Raw genomic sequence first — 15988 nt, 5'->3', positions numbered from 1 at the left:
CGCCCGCGCCGCGGGGGAGCGCGAGGAGGAGGGGGCCCCACCCTGCGGCCCCGCCCCCGCCGTCGGGCGCCCCGCATAGCCCCTCTCCTCCAGACCGGGTCGCCCCCTTCCCACCGGGAGCCCCTCCCGGAAGCGGGGACGACCCACCGCGGCTAGCCCCTCCCCATCTCCACCCGGTCGGCTCCCCAGGCCCTCCTCTACCCTGGAGGGCGGGGACGCTGGCCTGTCTCAAGCTCGCCCCCGAAGGACCGGCAGATGCTCCTCGCCGACTTCTCCGAACCACACCCACCCCTGGGCACTTTCCCTGCAGATCCCAAACCTCCAGCTGGCCACCAGCTTCCTTTCATGCCCCACCCACACTGTAACACCCCGATCGCCCGCCCTCTCCCCCCAACGGCCCGCCTAGGGGGGACCCGGACGCCTCTGCTACCATCCCAGGAGCTATGCAGTGACAGGCTGGACACCCCACAACCCAGCTGGTTCTTCCTTGGTTTCTCCTAACTGTGTGAACTAGGAGATGTCACGCGTGCACACCCTTCTAGGGCCGCGTCACTTCAACTTTTAGAATGGCAGTGGGCGGGGCTCTCGCTGGAAGGACCTAGAAACAGACCACTCTGTCTAATGCTGTGTTCTGACTACAATCTGGTTTTGGAACTTCCCCTGCCTCGTCTGGTCTGCGGCTTTCTTCAAGACCCCACCGGTAGCCCCCTCCCCCAGAGGCCATCCCTAACTCCAGGCTGATGAATCCGCTGCAGAGGCGGTGACATCACTCTGACCTAAGCATAGCTTCTTGGAATGGGTCTGCGGCTCTCTCCTGAGGGAATGAACGGGGTCTTAGTCATCAGGACCAGGGTTTTGGAGTTCTATCAGCCCAGGCTCAGATCCTGGGTCCCTCTCTCCCCAGCCGTGTGATCTTGTATCACTTTGATCTGTGGTTTAACTATCTCGAAAATAGAGCTAGAACCTTCTAGTTTATCTAGCCTGAGAGGTGTTTACCGGCCTGGGCAACAGGAGACCTGTTTCAAGAATAAAAGTTGGGCAGAATGGCTCACGTGTTTATACACGGCTTGGGAGAATGCCGAGGCAGGAAGAACCGTGTTTGAGGATAGCCTTGGTTACATAGTACCAGGCCAGCCTGAGCTACATAGTGAGTTCCAGGACAGCCAGGGCTACGTTCTCCAGTCTCCCAATAAACAGGACCAGTAAAATGGCTCATCAGAGCACTTACTGCCAAGCCTGCCGACCTGAATTTTATTGTCTAGACCCACATGGTGGAAGGAGAGTGCCAACTTCCCGTTGCCCTCTGACCTCTACACAAGTGTCATGGCACACATGCCCCCACAACCATGACCACATATGCACACAAAAATAAATGTAATTTTTAAAAAAAAAAAAGTGTGTGGATCGGTTAAGAGCACTTGCTGCTCTTGTGTCTACTGGGTTAGATTTCCAGCACCCATTCTTGCCACCACAGTAACTCCAGTTCTGGGGAGCCGACACCCTCCTGACTCCCCGGCACTGCATATGGGGCACAGACGTACATGCAGGCAAGACACCCGCCCATGTAACATGAACAAACCTTTAAAAGATAATAATGTATGGATGCCCGACCCTTATGAGGTAAAGAACTGATGCTTCTTCATAGCATGAGATGGATTGAAACCTTTGTCTCTAAGTTGTCACCTGGGCCTCCTGGGTCAGTTATCAAGGACAGAGGTTCCTCAAAGCCCACAGAGTCACACTTCAGGATACAGTTGTGATCCAGGGCCGAGAGGACACATGAGCCAGCTTCACACGTCTGAGTATGTCTGCAGCTAAAAGTCCCAACCTTTTGCCTTTCACTGACTCCTCCCGCTCTATCCCCTTTGGAAAGAGGGGCCCAAGCACTTCCATTAAATCAAGGACTTGTAATTGGGATCTTGAAACTAGCTTCTTTGTCATTCAAACATAATGAGGATCCTTACTGAAAACCCAGACCTTGACTCTGGGGTTAGCCTGAGCTAAGTCCTGTCCAAATATTTAAAGTGCCGTAAATGGTTGTTCTGCAGTCCCAGGCCACCTACTGCTGTTATCTGAACTTGATCACTCCCATTGCTGTAATAATAGCTTACACGGCTTAGCCGTTGGTCTCCAACCGCCATCTGCGGGCTTCGTAACCCCATTGCCTGAGTCAGCCTGCTGTGTCATGCAAGAAGGACCAGCACGACCAGAGCTGTGTGACTGCAGGCCAGACACCTCAGGGAGCCCCAGTTCCCCCTCCCTGGAAGGTGGGGATAATAATCTTTGCTCTACCTGCACCCCAGGTTTGTGGGTAACCAGGTGAGAGAATGATGGTAAAAGTGCTGTGTAGACAGTCAATCAGGGTGGGGGTGGACGATGAGTCCCTGCTTACAGGTGAGGTTCAGGAGCCACAGACAGATGGGTAGGTCTGGCCTCCTGCCCAAACAAAGTGATTTCATGATTAGGATTCAGGGTCTTTAGCACAAAGACAGGTCTCTCTGTGTAGTCCTGGCTGTCCTGGAACTTGCTCTATAGACCAGGCTGGCCCCAGAGATCTGCCTGCCTCTGCCTTCCCAGGGCTGGGATTAAAGGTGTGGGCCACCATGTCCAGCTAGCCCTTTAGATGTTTATGTGTGCATGTTTTTTATTCTATTCCTGCAGTATTGGAGATTGCATCTGGGGCCCTGTATGTCTGCTATGCAAGCACTCTATGAGATGAGTTATATCATCTCTTTATATGTCAGTTACAGAGCCTGGGAATGAAGCTCAGTGATACCATGCTTGCCCAGCATGTACAGGACATTATCCCCAGACATGGGGGAAAAAGTGCTTTAAGAGAGTGAGTAACGGGGTTAGAGTGGCCAGAGCCAGAGAAGGTTTCTGGCTGACCTGGGCAGAACCTGGGGGCTGTGCCAACCTGCCAGGCAGAAGGGCCGTGAAGGAGATAAGAACAAGGTTTGGCCAGGCTCAGTGGTGCACACCTTTAATCCCAGCACTCAGGAGGCAGAGGCAGGAGGATCTCTGTGAGTTGAGGCCAAGCCTGGTCTACAAGGTGAGTCTAGGTCAGCCAGGGCTACACAGAAAAACCCTGTCTCAAAAAAACAAAACAACAACAACAACAACAACAAAAAAAAAAACAACAATGTTTTAAAAAACTGACAACAATGTATTAGTTACTTTCTCCATCAGCAGTTTAAGGAAGGGGGTATGTTGACTTGTGTGAAGACACAGCTCATCCTGGCAGGGAAGGCATGGCTGAAGGAGTATGAGGAGTTGCTACCATCGTGTCCTGGGTCAGGAGGATAAGGGTGATAATGCTCATGCTTTCTGTGTGTGTTGTTGTTGTAATGTATGACTGGACTACTGAGACCAGAGGAGGCTGCCAGTTACCCTACCCTATCACTTTCCACCTTATTCTTTCAAAACAGGGTTTGTTCCTGATTTGAGAGCTAAGCTAACTCCAGTCATCCCGTGTCCACCCGTGGCCCCAAAGCACTAGGGCTGCAGTCACCTGTGTCAACACTTGGTGTTTTCGATGCTGCTGGTGATTCAAGCTCGAGTCCTCATGCTTGCAGAGTAAATGCTCTTACCCACTGAGCCACCTCTTCAGCCTCATATTTTTTTTCCCATATAGCCCATGGGAAGGCATGGTGGTTCTGTTGAGAATGGGCCCCATAGGTTTATCTTGGAATGCTTGGGTCCCAATTAGTGGAACTGTTTAGGAAGGATTTGGAGGTGTGGCCTTGATGGAGGAAGTGTGTCACTGGGCTTGGAGGTTTCAATCTCTTGTTTTCTCTCTGTGTTTCCTGCTGATGGATCAGATGAAAGCTCTCAGCTATTATTCCAGTGCCATGGACTAATGCTCTGAAATTTCAAGCCCCCACTTAAATGTTTTCTTCTGTAAGTTAGTTGTCTTGGTCGTGGCATGTGTTCAGCAGTAGAACAATGACTAAGACGTGGTATCACCCACATCCCAGGCATGTCTTCCTTCCTGCCACAGATGGGCCCAGGTGATGTCTACTAGGTGATTCTATGTTGACAATGAAAAGTAATCATCACAAACAACTGCCCAAAACCCACTACGTATGGGAGAGGGTAGCATTTACTAAACACTGGTGAAGAGGAAGAAGTGAATAAGTTAGTACCCAGGGCTCACATTTATCTTCACACATGGGTCTCAAGGTAAAATCTCAGAGAGATAAAAAAAGGAAAGGAGTGGACCACAGATAACAAGTCAAGGGTGGAACGTTTGCCTAGCGATCCAAAGGCCTTCGGCTCAATCCTGGTGCCTCATTCCACCCCAACCCCCAAATAAAAAAGGAACCACATGGAAGACCTTGAGAGGGCCTAGAGGCTTATTATTGTGGCCTTTAATCCCAGCACTTGGGAGGAGAGGCAGGCGGATCTCTGTGAGTTCCAGGCCGGACACTATGTAGTCACACGGTGAGACCCTTGTCTCAAAATGACAACAAAAACTAACAAACAAAAAACATTATTGCCACCCAGGAACCTCTGTGTTGGGGTGATATTTTTGTTCACTGCATAAAGATTATCCTTGTATTATTCAAATGCTGATTTCTGTGCCTGGTACAGATCTGATTACAGGCTGGACTTTGGTATTGTCCTTATTATGAAGCCTCTCCTGCCTTAGTATTTTGTTAAGATTGCTCTCTGTCACCTCACCTTCTGATTGGTCAAATAAAAGAGCTGGAACTGCTCATAGCTGGTCAAGAGAGGAAAAGGTGGGACTTTCGCCTAGTGAGAAGGTCTCAGGTGGAGAGAGAGACACAACATGGCAGGTATTGGGCCTCATGGCAAGATGTAAGCCAGGCCAGTATTGTCAGGTTAGAATAGCTGAGTATCTGCCCAGCTGTAGTGCCCTAAGCTCATAATAAATATAACAGGTGTCCGTGTCATTATTCAGAGCATGGGTGAGCAAAGAAAGCCATGCGGTTACACCTCTGGTCTCTGACCCTGGCCACATGATAATGCAGCTGTTCAGAGGACCATGGCTCTTCCATCTTAGAGCCAAAGGTGGATTTGTGTTCCTGGGTGTCAGAACAGATCCCTAGCTGCCACAGTCGCATACACCTCTCTTGGCTGTGACTTCCTGGAAGACCTTGGTAAAATGTCACCTGTCTAAGGCTTGACATCAGCGGGTGTAAAAGGGGAGGGCATCCCACATGTGAGACAGCAGGCCTGTTTCTAGGATGGACTTCCAGAAGCTCCAGGATGAGCATGCAGTGATGTTCATTGCTCACTAAAGCAAAGCCCTGGAAACAATGTTGTTCCGATTAACTTTCAGCACAGCTGGATGGTCCAAAAACACACTGGTTTAAAAAGATGTCACAGGAAGCCAGGCACAGTTATTGCTATGTGGGAGGCTAAGGTTGGAGGATTTCGAATTCACAGCCGGACTGAGCTTCATATTGAGACCATGTTTCAAAAAACAAAAAAATAAAAATCAGGTGGCTAAGGAGATGGCTCAGAGGTAAATAAAGCACTAGATGGTGAAGCATGAGGGCCTGTGTTCAAATTTCCCAAATTAACCACCACCACATCAAAGCCGGAAACCTATAACGTCAACACTGAGGTGAGCAGAGACAGGACAATCCCTAGAGCTTGTAGGTCAGCCAGTTTAACCAACTGAGGTGCTCGAGACTAGGGAGAGACGCTGGCTAAAATAATACATGTATGTGTCGGGGGTGGGAGGGTATGGTGGCACACGCCTTTAATCCCAGCACTCAGGAGGCAGAGGCAGGAGGATCTCTATGAGTTCCAGGGCAGGCAGAGCTAGGTAGGGACCCCATCTCAAATTAATAAAAGGTGAAGCCAGTGAGATGACTCGGTGGAGAAAGGCACTTGCTACCAAGTCTGATGACCTGAGTTCAATTCCTAAGACCCACGTGGTCGAAGGAAAGAACTGCCTCTCTTGAGTTGTCCTGACTTGCACACCTGTGCTGTAGCATGCTCAGCCCTTCCACCCCGCACAACATAAATGGATAAATGTAACAAAAAATAAATTACAAAAAAATAAGGAGTATTGATCTCTGGCCCTGCACCGGTGTCAAGAAGCACTCTTCAATACACGTGCAAACAAGCCCACACGAACACACACAAAAATGTCCTTTTAACTTTTTCATTATCCATATCATAACACCGCTCTCAGTTAAACGTCACTGGGAGGAAATCAGACATGTTTACGTAACTGTTATTATTATTATTATTATTGGAGTGCTGAGTCTTTAACCCAGGACCTCACTCTGTCCATCACTATACTACTAAAACACTCTTAATGCTTAGGTCCTAATTTGAAAATATCAGGAAATACAAATTTGCCCACTCAGCCACCAAGGGCCTCAGGCAAATCACTAGGAAGATGGGAAATCCGGTTAACTCAGGGCAGAGCAAGTACAGAGACAGAGAGAGAGAGAAAAACAAACAAAGAGAGATTCAGAGACAGAGACAGATTGCAGGGGTGGGATGGGGATCGGGCTGTGTGCACACAGCCATCCCTCTGGGCTGGACAGAATGGAGCCAGGGCACCTGTGGCCTAATCTGTGCTGCATTTTCTAAGGGGCCCTGACCCTCAGATTCCAGGATTCTTAGCCTAGGATTCCCCAAGTTCCATAGCGTCTTCTGGTATGATTCTCAGTTTTTCCACCCAAGCTGTCTCTGAGAATGAGGTCCTGTCCAGGCCCTGGGCTCAGGGCTGCTCCGTGGGGGTCAGCTTGGCAAAGCAGTTAACAATGGGAGCCTTGTCCAGCCCCAGGGGGAGGGCTGGCCCCAGCAGCAGGCATGTGGGTTGCTCAGTGCCAGGATGGCAGCTTTTTCCCTCTACACCATCGTCCTGGGCCAGAGTAGTCCTGGACTTGCCGGGACACTTGTTAGTCTTCCCCGCAGGAAGCCTGAGCCCGGGCATCCCAGATAGGCCTAGGTTTCCAGACCATCCTGCTTCTACCTGCTACAGTCTAAAAAATCTTCCTGGGACTGGGTGAAGGGAGCCACCCTTGAAGTAAGCTCTGCAGAGAAGGACCCTGTGCTGCCTGTCTCTGAGCATGCTGACTTTGTCATCAAAGAATCTACTGAAAGACCCAACAAGGCAATGCCCTAATTTAGCAAGCTCTCCCTACATGTTGACCTGAGCAAAGAGAGAAGAGGTTTGTTTAGGGGCACACAGGTGCTCATAATAGGAGCCCAAGCCTCTTTCCTGTGTAGTAGACTGCTTTGATGTCTTGGGCTGTCAGGCTGTCTCTCTGCTTTTGACTGTCCAGAGATGCCTATTGTTGCTCTCCCAATCTGTATCTGTCCTCTGAGACCTGGCCCCAATGCCACCTCCTCCCTGAAGCCATCCCTGACAGGCCCAGACTGAAGCCAGGCCTTCAGGTCTTCTTACAGTACTTCACCTCAGAACGAGAAGGGCCCCACAGGGGATGTTCATGCTGAGTTCAGACAGGAATTTCCACATGCCTACCCTCGGGGAGCTGACAGCTGGTGTGGAAGACAGATCTGTGAGCAGTCACAGACAACTGTCACACAAAGATGACGAGGGGCAGATGAGAAAATGGGCAAAGTACTTAAGGAAGGGTCCTTTCAATTCTGGAGGAGACTAAGGGTCAACCTTAAAGGTTACATTTGGGTGGTCATCCACACTGGGTGGTTTTTTGTTTGTTTGTTTGTTTTTGTACACAGGTGTTTGCCCATTGTACTGAGATACTAAATAATACAAGCAGCTAAGCTTTACAGGGCATCAACTCTAGCCCAGACATCGCATCTGTTTGTATCACAAACATGCATTACCACCCTTGAAAGAATTCTGGGGTCAGAGACCTGTCATCAGAGGCAGTCAGGACTCAGCTTTGGTCTTGTGGACCTTACAAGAATTTTCTTCACCACCAAGATGGCTCCCTGTGCTAGGCATGGTGGCATTAATGAGGCATTGATAGTTTTCAGAGGTACAGCCACTGGTGAGAGGCCTGTGATCTGTAACCTCTTACACAAGTTCGGTGGGCTACAGACACATACACAAGACAGATTGAGAGTTAGGAGGGTGAGCAGGAATTGGATGAGGAACAAGAGAGAGTGATGAGGGGGGTGAACACAATCAAAATACTTTACATACAACTGTGAAGATGTCATAATGACTGGGCCAGGCAGTGGTGACGTGTGCCTTTAATCCCAGAATTTAGGAGGCAGAGGCAGGCAGATCTCTGAGTTCAAAGCCAGCCTGGTCTACAGAGAGAGAGTTTCAGGATAGCCAGGGCTACACAGAGAAACCCTGCCTTTAAAAAAAAAAAAAGTATTCCTGTTAAGCCACTGAGTGCAAGTCCCTACTGCACAGACAGTTGTCACCATTCAGCTTCCAGAATGCTGGGGAACAAGAGCCACCCTGAGATACTCCAGTTACACAGAGGCCAAGCCTGGACAGACGTCCCGTAAACCTCCAAGGCCTTCTGCAGTTTCTTATAAGTAATATCTGCTAAATGGCACTATTTGCCCTTTGGGCCAGCAGGACCCTAAGAGATGGTTTTTTTTTTTTTTTTTTTTTAATTTTTTAAGTGATTTCTCTTCTTCTTCTTTTTTTTAATGTGCATTGGTGTTTTGCCCACATGTATGTCTGTGTGAGGGTGTTGGATACCTTGGAACTGGAGTCACGGATAGTTGTGAGCTGGCATGTGGGTGCTGGGATTTGAACCCGAGTCCTTTGGAAGTGCAGTCAGTGCTCTTAACTGTTGGGCCATCTCTCTGGCCTCTAGAGGTGGACTCTTGTGCTCAGTAGAGCAGGGCAAAAATTTACCTGGAGGAGGATAAGTCAAAGAACTTGCCTTAGAGCTGCCTGCATGGCACGTTCTCCGAATATGCTCCAGCTGCTCAGGGGAGCCCCCTCCCTCTCAACATAACCTGCCCCTCTGCAAGTCAAGGCAGGCAGAGAGGAAACGGTTCCTGAGCCTTCCTGACACAGGAAGATGGCCTCTCTGAGAACTCAGTGACAAGGAAAGGGCTGTCACCCACAGGAAAAGGTTTGTTTGCGTCCCAATTGCCTGTCTCTGTGCAGTACAGAGTACTTCTTCCTGTCACAAACAAAAAGTGACACTTTTTTGACCCAGATCCAGGAGTTAGGATGGGTTCCAGCCCCAGGAGACCCAGGACAACAGTTAACGGGATATGAAGGACACACACAACTATGTTACCTCCTCCCTTAGAGTTAGGTGCTAATAGAAAAGGCGGAGGGGGGGCAAGGGGCTCCATTTGACTGTGTGGGTAGAGACAGCAGGGGGTCAGCAACCTGAATGCAGAACTCTCCTTGCCTGAAGTGGCTGCATCAGGAGGTCCCTTGAGTCCTGTCCCGCCCCTGCCCACCCCCCCCCCTTTCCCCCCCGCTCTGCTCTGATCACAGGAAGCTATCTCTCTGGATTCACCAGCTCCAGATCTGGAGGTTGGGTGGTGGATGCAGGAGTGAAAGAATGTGGCCAGGGGTGGGGTAGGGCCAGAAATGAGCAATAGCCATGCCTCAGAACAGGCTGACAGGGATGCAGAGCCTGCTGGCCTAGACACACTACTGCTTCCCAACCCCACCTCCTTCCGGAAAACCTCAGGAAACTGCCTGTCGGGCAGGTTTTGGACCTTGACTTTGGCAGGTCCCATCTCCATCTCAGCCGCTTCCTGGAAGCTCTCACTGTCCCTGGAGGCCAGCTCTTGACCTACCTGCAATGCAGGCTGGGTAGAAATGAGCAGTCCCTGACACAAACCAGGTAGGCAGCCCTGGTTTCCCTGAGTGCATCCCGCTTTCCACGGTTTTAGGGCTCTTGCTCTAGACCTGTACATTCTGTGGAAGCCTTAAGTACACACTTAGTCTGATATTGGTGTGTTCTTATTCATGTATTCTTTTTGAATTTATCAGCTGCACAAGATAGGCTTGCTGTTTGGGCCTATGCTACCAAAAGACCTCTTAAGCATCTCAGGTTCACTTAGATCGTAAATGTCACGCACAATTCAAGAATGGCAGGGCTAGGCAGGCGTGGTGGTACACACCTGTAATCCCAGCACTCAGAAGGCAGAGGCGGGCAGATCTCTGTGAGTTTGAGGCCAGCCTGGTCTACAAAGTCCAGGACAGCCAAGGCTACACAGAGAAACCCTGTCTTAACAAAAACAAAACAAAACAAACAGAATGGCAGGGCTGGTATCTTGAGCCACCCTAGGCTCCATGCAACATGGGAAGAAAAGGCCTGTTTTGGGGTTTGGAATTCACAGTACAGTGTCTAAGAGGAGGAGAGTGAGGAAAGAAAAGAAGGGGAGAAACAGTGAGGACAGAGGCTCCCAAGGCCTTCAGAGGCTGCTGGGAAGTCTGTAATGTGCCGAGGAGGCAGCTATCTAGCCTGGGGGTCCAGAGTTCAGGGTTGTAACCCCAGATACTGGCTCTTTCTCTCTAGGTTGTTTTGCCCTTGGCACCTTACCAGGCTCACACATGCTCTTTCCCCACTAGAACATGCCTTCACTTCCCCCCTGCCTCAGCATTGTCCCCATCATCACCCCACCGTATGAGTCAGGAAACAGCTTCTCCTACCTAGTGGCCCCTTATAGCCAAATCCTGTCCCCTGTAACACTTGAACTCCCTGAGTTTTTCTGTGCCTGCTGCTGGGCTGCTCCAGCGAGTACCTTAGCCTCTCTGTAAACTGGCCTCTGCGGTGGCCCTTCTTCGGTGAAAGAAACGGAAACCAGAATCTTAAGGCTCATCACATGTTTTGCCACTGAGGGCTCAAGCCCTGGCCCTTCATCCAGTCCTTGGAGAAACAGTGGAAAAGGCCCTTAGGTGGTGTTTGGAGGCTGCAGGTCCGTGCCCTACCATGACATTGCCAGGCTGTTGTACACATGACTTTCTGCCTAGTCTGACTGTCAAGTTCACAAGTTAATAATGGCTTTCATTCTCTAATTACACATTAAAGGCTGTTCTAAGAACTTTCTATAATTTACTCATCAGCACAATCCTGAGGCAGGTGCCTTTTCCATTTACTAGATGAGAAACTATACAGCACTGAGCAGTTAACTCGGGTTGTAATCACACAGTGAGTGACACACAGGTCTTAAACTCCAGTCTGGCCGCAACCACACTCTATGCTAAACTGCCTTCTCTTACTGATTCAGAAACTTCTGGTAACCAGCTCCACCCAGAACTCCCATTCCCTGATAACAAAACACTTAGCTCTGGCCATGTATGGAAGGATTCTGAGCCAGCTCGCGCTGCTCCGGGCAAGGCAGAACCAAGCCCTTGCATGTTGGGGGCAGCTGCTCAACTCACTGCATTCCTCACTGTGCCAGGCAGAGTTCAGCTGTGCCTGCCCCACACAAGGGCTGCTGGTTGCCAAGCCCAGCCCAGTGGGAGGTGATCTGGAGCCAGACACTCGCACACTGGGTCTGTGTGACCTTGGAGAAAGGCAAGCAGAGGGCCAGGATGCCATGTCAGTCAGCCTACGACTGACCTGGAAAACCCCCTAAGACGTATTTTTTTTAAATTTATGCATACATATAAGGCTGTCTTAGTTTATATGCAAGATGTGCCTGCAGGCGGCCAGGAATCCCTGGAGTAGGACATATAGGCAATTTTCAGCCGCTGGATATGGGTGCTGGGAATCAAACCTATATCCTCTGCAGTAACAGTATTTGCTCTTAACCTCTGAGCCATCTCTCCACGTCTCTGATCCAGCATGAGAAAGGAAAAAGAAAACCTGCAAGCCAGCAGTGGTGGTCCACACCTTTAATCCCAGTGCATGGAAGGCAGAGGAAGGCGTATCTCTGTGAGTTCAAGGCTAGCCTGGGCTACACAGTGAGTTCCAGGGCAGGTAGGACTATTACACAGAGAAACCCTGTCTCAGAAAACCAAAATAAATAAGTAAATATATAAATAAAAATAAAGAAAACCTACAGCTCCAAGATTAGCTGTGGAACTGTGTTTCTTTTTGTTATTTGCACAACAGTGTCTCTGTGTAGTCCTAGCTGTCAGGCTGAGCCTAGGGGCTGTGTAAAAAGTACTTGGCCCTTGCCTGAAAACCTCAGTTCAACCCCAGGACCCACAAGGTAGGAGGCCTTCTGCAAACTGTCCTACCCTTGTGCCTCCTGCCAGGTATAATTTTAAACCTTTTTTTCTTTTCTTTTATGAAACAAGGTTTCTTTGAGTAGCTATAGCTGTCCTGGAACTCACTCTGTAGACCAGGCTGGCCTCAAAATCAGAGATCCACCTGTCTCTGCCTCCCAAGTGTTAAGATTAAAGGTGTGTGTCACCACCTCTGGCAATTTTAAAGCATTTTTTTTAAACTAAGTTTATGGCTGGGCCAAAACTTAATTGCTAGATTAAAACTTAAGTTTTAATTGCTAGATTAAAGGCCTATAATGGCATGCCCAGCACTAAAAGCTGAATTTTAAAAGCAACTGGGGGGAAAAATTAGCCCAGGGGAACCGCCCTTGCCCAGTGCCAAGGCCCACAGCACCCTCCCCCAGCCAGGGGAAGGAAGACAGAGGAGTCCAACTAAAGTTTGGCAGATCCCCTCTTTAAGCTACCACAAGATCACAGATGAAGCGCCTGGAAAATTCCCAAGAGTTTTACGAGTGCTTGGACGTTTTCCATAGTAAGGGAGAGAATGCTCTTGCTTTTTTCCTTTGGGAAGTGGGGCTGTGTCCCAGTGTTTAAAACTGGGCTGACCTGGGTTCATATCTGAACTCCGCCCTTTGGCTCTGGAACTGGCAAAGAGGTCTGTCAACTCTCTGGTGGGGAATGGCTTCTGGCCTCACTCAAGCTGTCCTCCCACCCCCCTTTACTACCACCCACAGACCCCACAAGGTCTTTACCCTCCCACCAAAGCCTATCTGTACCAACTGGCTTTCCTTCTCCCATTTCCTTGGCACCTGAGGTGCTCTGGCCTCAGTGCCTGTCTCCTCTGCAGGTAAACACTTGCTTCAGGACTCTGCTTAAAAGATTTCCATCACTGGGTTTCATCTTGTCCAAAGCCCATTCCCCCATTCCCGAGCAAGGTGGTCTTGAACTTCCACTGATTTTCCAACTTTATCCTCCCAACCGTGAGGATTACAGACACGAGTTACCATACCCAAGTCAAAACTACCCTTGTGACATTGCCCATAATTCTCCACAGCTCATACTACTGTCCACAGTAAGCATAATTTATCCACTGTGAAAGTTTAGCTCAAAAGATAGGGTTTGGTTTCCACACCTGGACCTCCTCCTTGTCTAGCAGTACCTGGCCAGTTTCCTTGTGGATAAAAGATCCCATCTTCTCACCAAGTTTTATGATGCCCTCAAGGCTGCTGTACCAAATCACAACATACTTGGAGGCTTAGAGCAGAAATCACACTGTTCTGGAAGCCCAAAAGCTGAAAGTCAAGAGGGCAGGCAGCTCTCTCATCGGAGAAAGCCTCCTTGTGTCTTCCAGTATCCTGGGGCTCCAGGAGCTAGCTCCTTAGAACATGGCCGGGGGACTCCCATGTCTACACCTCTTGTCAGGATCCCTGTCACTAGACTTGGAGCCCATCTGGATGGCCAAGATCCTAACCTCTGCCCACACAGACCTCCTTCCACATAAGGCTACATCAATGGCTTGCAGGCATTAGGCACATCAGTGGGAAGAGAGAGGAGCTTATGAAGTCCAAATGTGGGGGAGGATAAACAAGTGAGCATCCACCGTGTGCCAGGCAACAAACGGGTGCAAACAGCATCCCGCTGTTCCTATTGCTGGCTCAGAAAGGACACGCTGTCTACAGTGAAGTTCTGCACTAAACACCAAACTCAGGCACTGGATTACAAGCCAAGCACCAAGGTAACACACACATCATTAGCACCCAGGAAAGGGAAAGTCACTCTGCCCAGCTCTGGCACCTGCCAAACACCAGAAGTTACCAGGAAGCACGATTACAAGTCAGACCATTCTGGGCTACTTTGCTAGCGAGGTCAGCCTGAGCCACATATCAAGACCCTATCTCAAAAAGCCAAAAAAGGGCTGGAGAGATGGGTCAGCAATGAGGAGGGACCTGGTGTCCCTTTCCGGCTTCTGCCAGCACTGTATAGATTGTGCAGATACATATGCAAACACCCATACTCATAAAGCTTTATAAAAGCAACCCTCCCACCCCCACCCCCCCAAAAAAAACATGACAAATCTATAATCCTAGTAGGGAAACTAAAACAGGAGGATTATGTTTGAGGTCATCGTGGGGTACATTGCTTTGCCTTAAAAAACTTCCGGCCACCAACACATCCAAAAACATTTTACAACGGATATGCAGAGGAGGCCCAGCTCTGTCTGGCAGCAAGTGAAATAAAATTACCTCAGGATCCACTTTCTTGACAAAGAAATGGGACACTGCCCAAAACCTGAGCTGTAAGGATTAGGCATGCCTGAATGCTCTCTGCACAACTGTGACAATAAGAGATGTCCTATAGTTTCTTCCCAGGGCTCAGAACTGCCACTAACATGATATGCAAATTATGGCAGGGCATTTAAATTTCATGGGATTCACATGGGACACCACACAGATACAGAACATGCAAACTTCCTATAAAGCACACAGTATGCTATGAACACAGGAAGAAAGGATTCAGCTTCCACTCTGTCTGATGGACCAGGAAAGCAGGGTCCACAGGAAACAATGGACTGTTGCCAAAGCCACAGACCTGCCCATAATAATGAGACCACAAAGGCAGCTCCAACAAAGACCCTTTACTGAGAACTCCCTAAAACATCCAGTCCTTGGTGTGAGCAAGTTTCAACTCAGCTGATGGCTGATTTAGGTAAGGCTTCTTGGTGACAAGAATACTTCCCATGTATAATATCCAAACAGGTTCTTGACTCGTGTATGAGTATCCTCAGGGCCTCTGTCCCATCTTCTTCAGGGTTCGATTAAGCTACAAAGGAAAGTAAAGCTAAGTTAGATGTGGAATATATCCCAACATCATGCACAATCAAGAAAGTAGACCCCCGGCAGCCCCTCGGAGACCAGAGGGCCATAGAAAGACCAGGACCGCAGAGTGGTCATGCTCTTTTTCCTGGTCTTCACTTGACAACCCCACAGCCTGCTCTGCCCATTTCACAGACAGGACAGGGATTCAATGTAGACAGAGCAGTTGAGCCTCTGCCTCTTCCTGCTAGCTGGGAGGACAGTCCTGACAGATACAACTAAGAAAGCTCAAGAGTAAAAACACCACCATATGGTGAGAACCATGAAGCAGCATGGCCTCTGTTGAACGACTCCAACTACCAGGACAAGGCTCAGAGATGGACAAGAGGGAGCCCCATAATCTTGTGCTCTTTGGCCTAACACACAAGACACTTCCTAGGGCATATTCCGGGAGCACCAGGTCTGTCAAACACAGCTTACTGCCTTCCAGCCTGCAGACACTGGCCAGACCTGTCGGAGCGGGAACACACCCCAAGTAGGGAAAGAGAAGCAGCAGCAAATCCACCCTTATTAGGAAACACCAGGAAGGGTGAGGAGAGTGGCACCCCTCAAACGGCCACCCACAGACCAAGATCTTGGAAAGAGATACCCTAGAAAGGGCTGACACAGCAGCTCCTGCGCCCAATCCGCTCCCCAAGCTGCCAGCTAACCGAGCTTAGAAAGTTAAAGGGCCAATCTTATATTTCCTAAAAACAAAGAGGAGAAAGATTTCAAAGCCCCATCTGCAGGTTTATTAGCCAACTCTCAGATGTCTCACCTCTTCAAATTTGTGAATCTGCCGGATAAAGAAATCCCCATAGCGTCTGGCGACCTTGGTGTCTGCAATATGGATCATGTCCTATGGGAAAAAGCAGGCAGAAGGCAAGTGGTGGATGGGAGGGTGGGGACGGAGGAGAGGGCCACCTAGCATGGAGCCACCTAACTGCAAAGCACAATGGTGCCAAGTATTAACAACACCTCAGAGCTGCCCCTGGTACGGGGTGTGTGTGTGTGTGTGTGTGTGTGTGTGTGTGTGTGTGTGTGTGTG

General features: G+C 49.5%; 2 protein-coding genes across 3 annotated transcripts in view; both read right to left on the bottom strand.

Annotated features, from left to right (window-relative positions):
• Micall1 (MICAL like 1) overlaps positions 1–600 on the bottom strand; it is a 24184-nt gene extending 23584 nt beyond the window's left edge. The window contains exon 1 of the mRNA XM_055602944.1: positions 202–600. Within this exon, the coding sequence (XP_055458919.1) occupies positions 202–347 (146 nt within the window). The 5' untranslated portion in view covers positions 348–600. The remainder of the gene's footprint in view (positions 1–201) is intronic.
• Positions 601–14708: 14108 nt separating this feature from the next.
• The window catches only part of Eif3l (eukaryotic translation initiation factor 3 subunit L), a 20599-nt gene continuing 19319 nt past the window's right edge, over positions 14709–15988 (bottom strand). For both annotated transcript variants that reach the window (XM_055603128.1, XM_055603129.1), the window contains 2 exons: positions 15719–15799; positions 14709–14908 (listed from right to left, as the gene is read on the bottom strand). In XM_055603128.1, coding sequence (XP_055459103.1) covers positions 14870–14908; positions 15719–15799 — 120 coding nt within the window. In that variant the 3' untranslated portion in view covers positions 14709–14869. The remainder of the gene's footprint in view (positions 14909–15718; positions 15800–15988) is intronic.

The sequence above is a fragment of the Psammomys obesus genome, unplaced genomic scaffold, assembly GCF_907164565.1.
Source record: "Psammomys obesus unplaced genomic scaffold, mPsaObe1.curated_primary_1811, whole genome shotgun sequence".
Taxonomy (NCBI): domain Eukaryota; kingdom Metazoa; phylum Chordata; class Mammalia; order Rodentia; family Muridae; genus Psammomys; species Psammomys obesus.
This window is presented reverse-complemented; position numbering and strand designations above follow the sequence as displayed.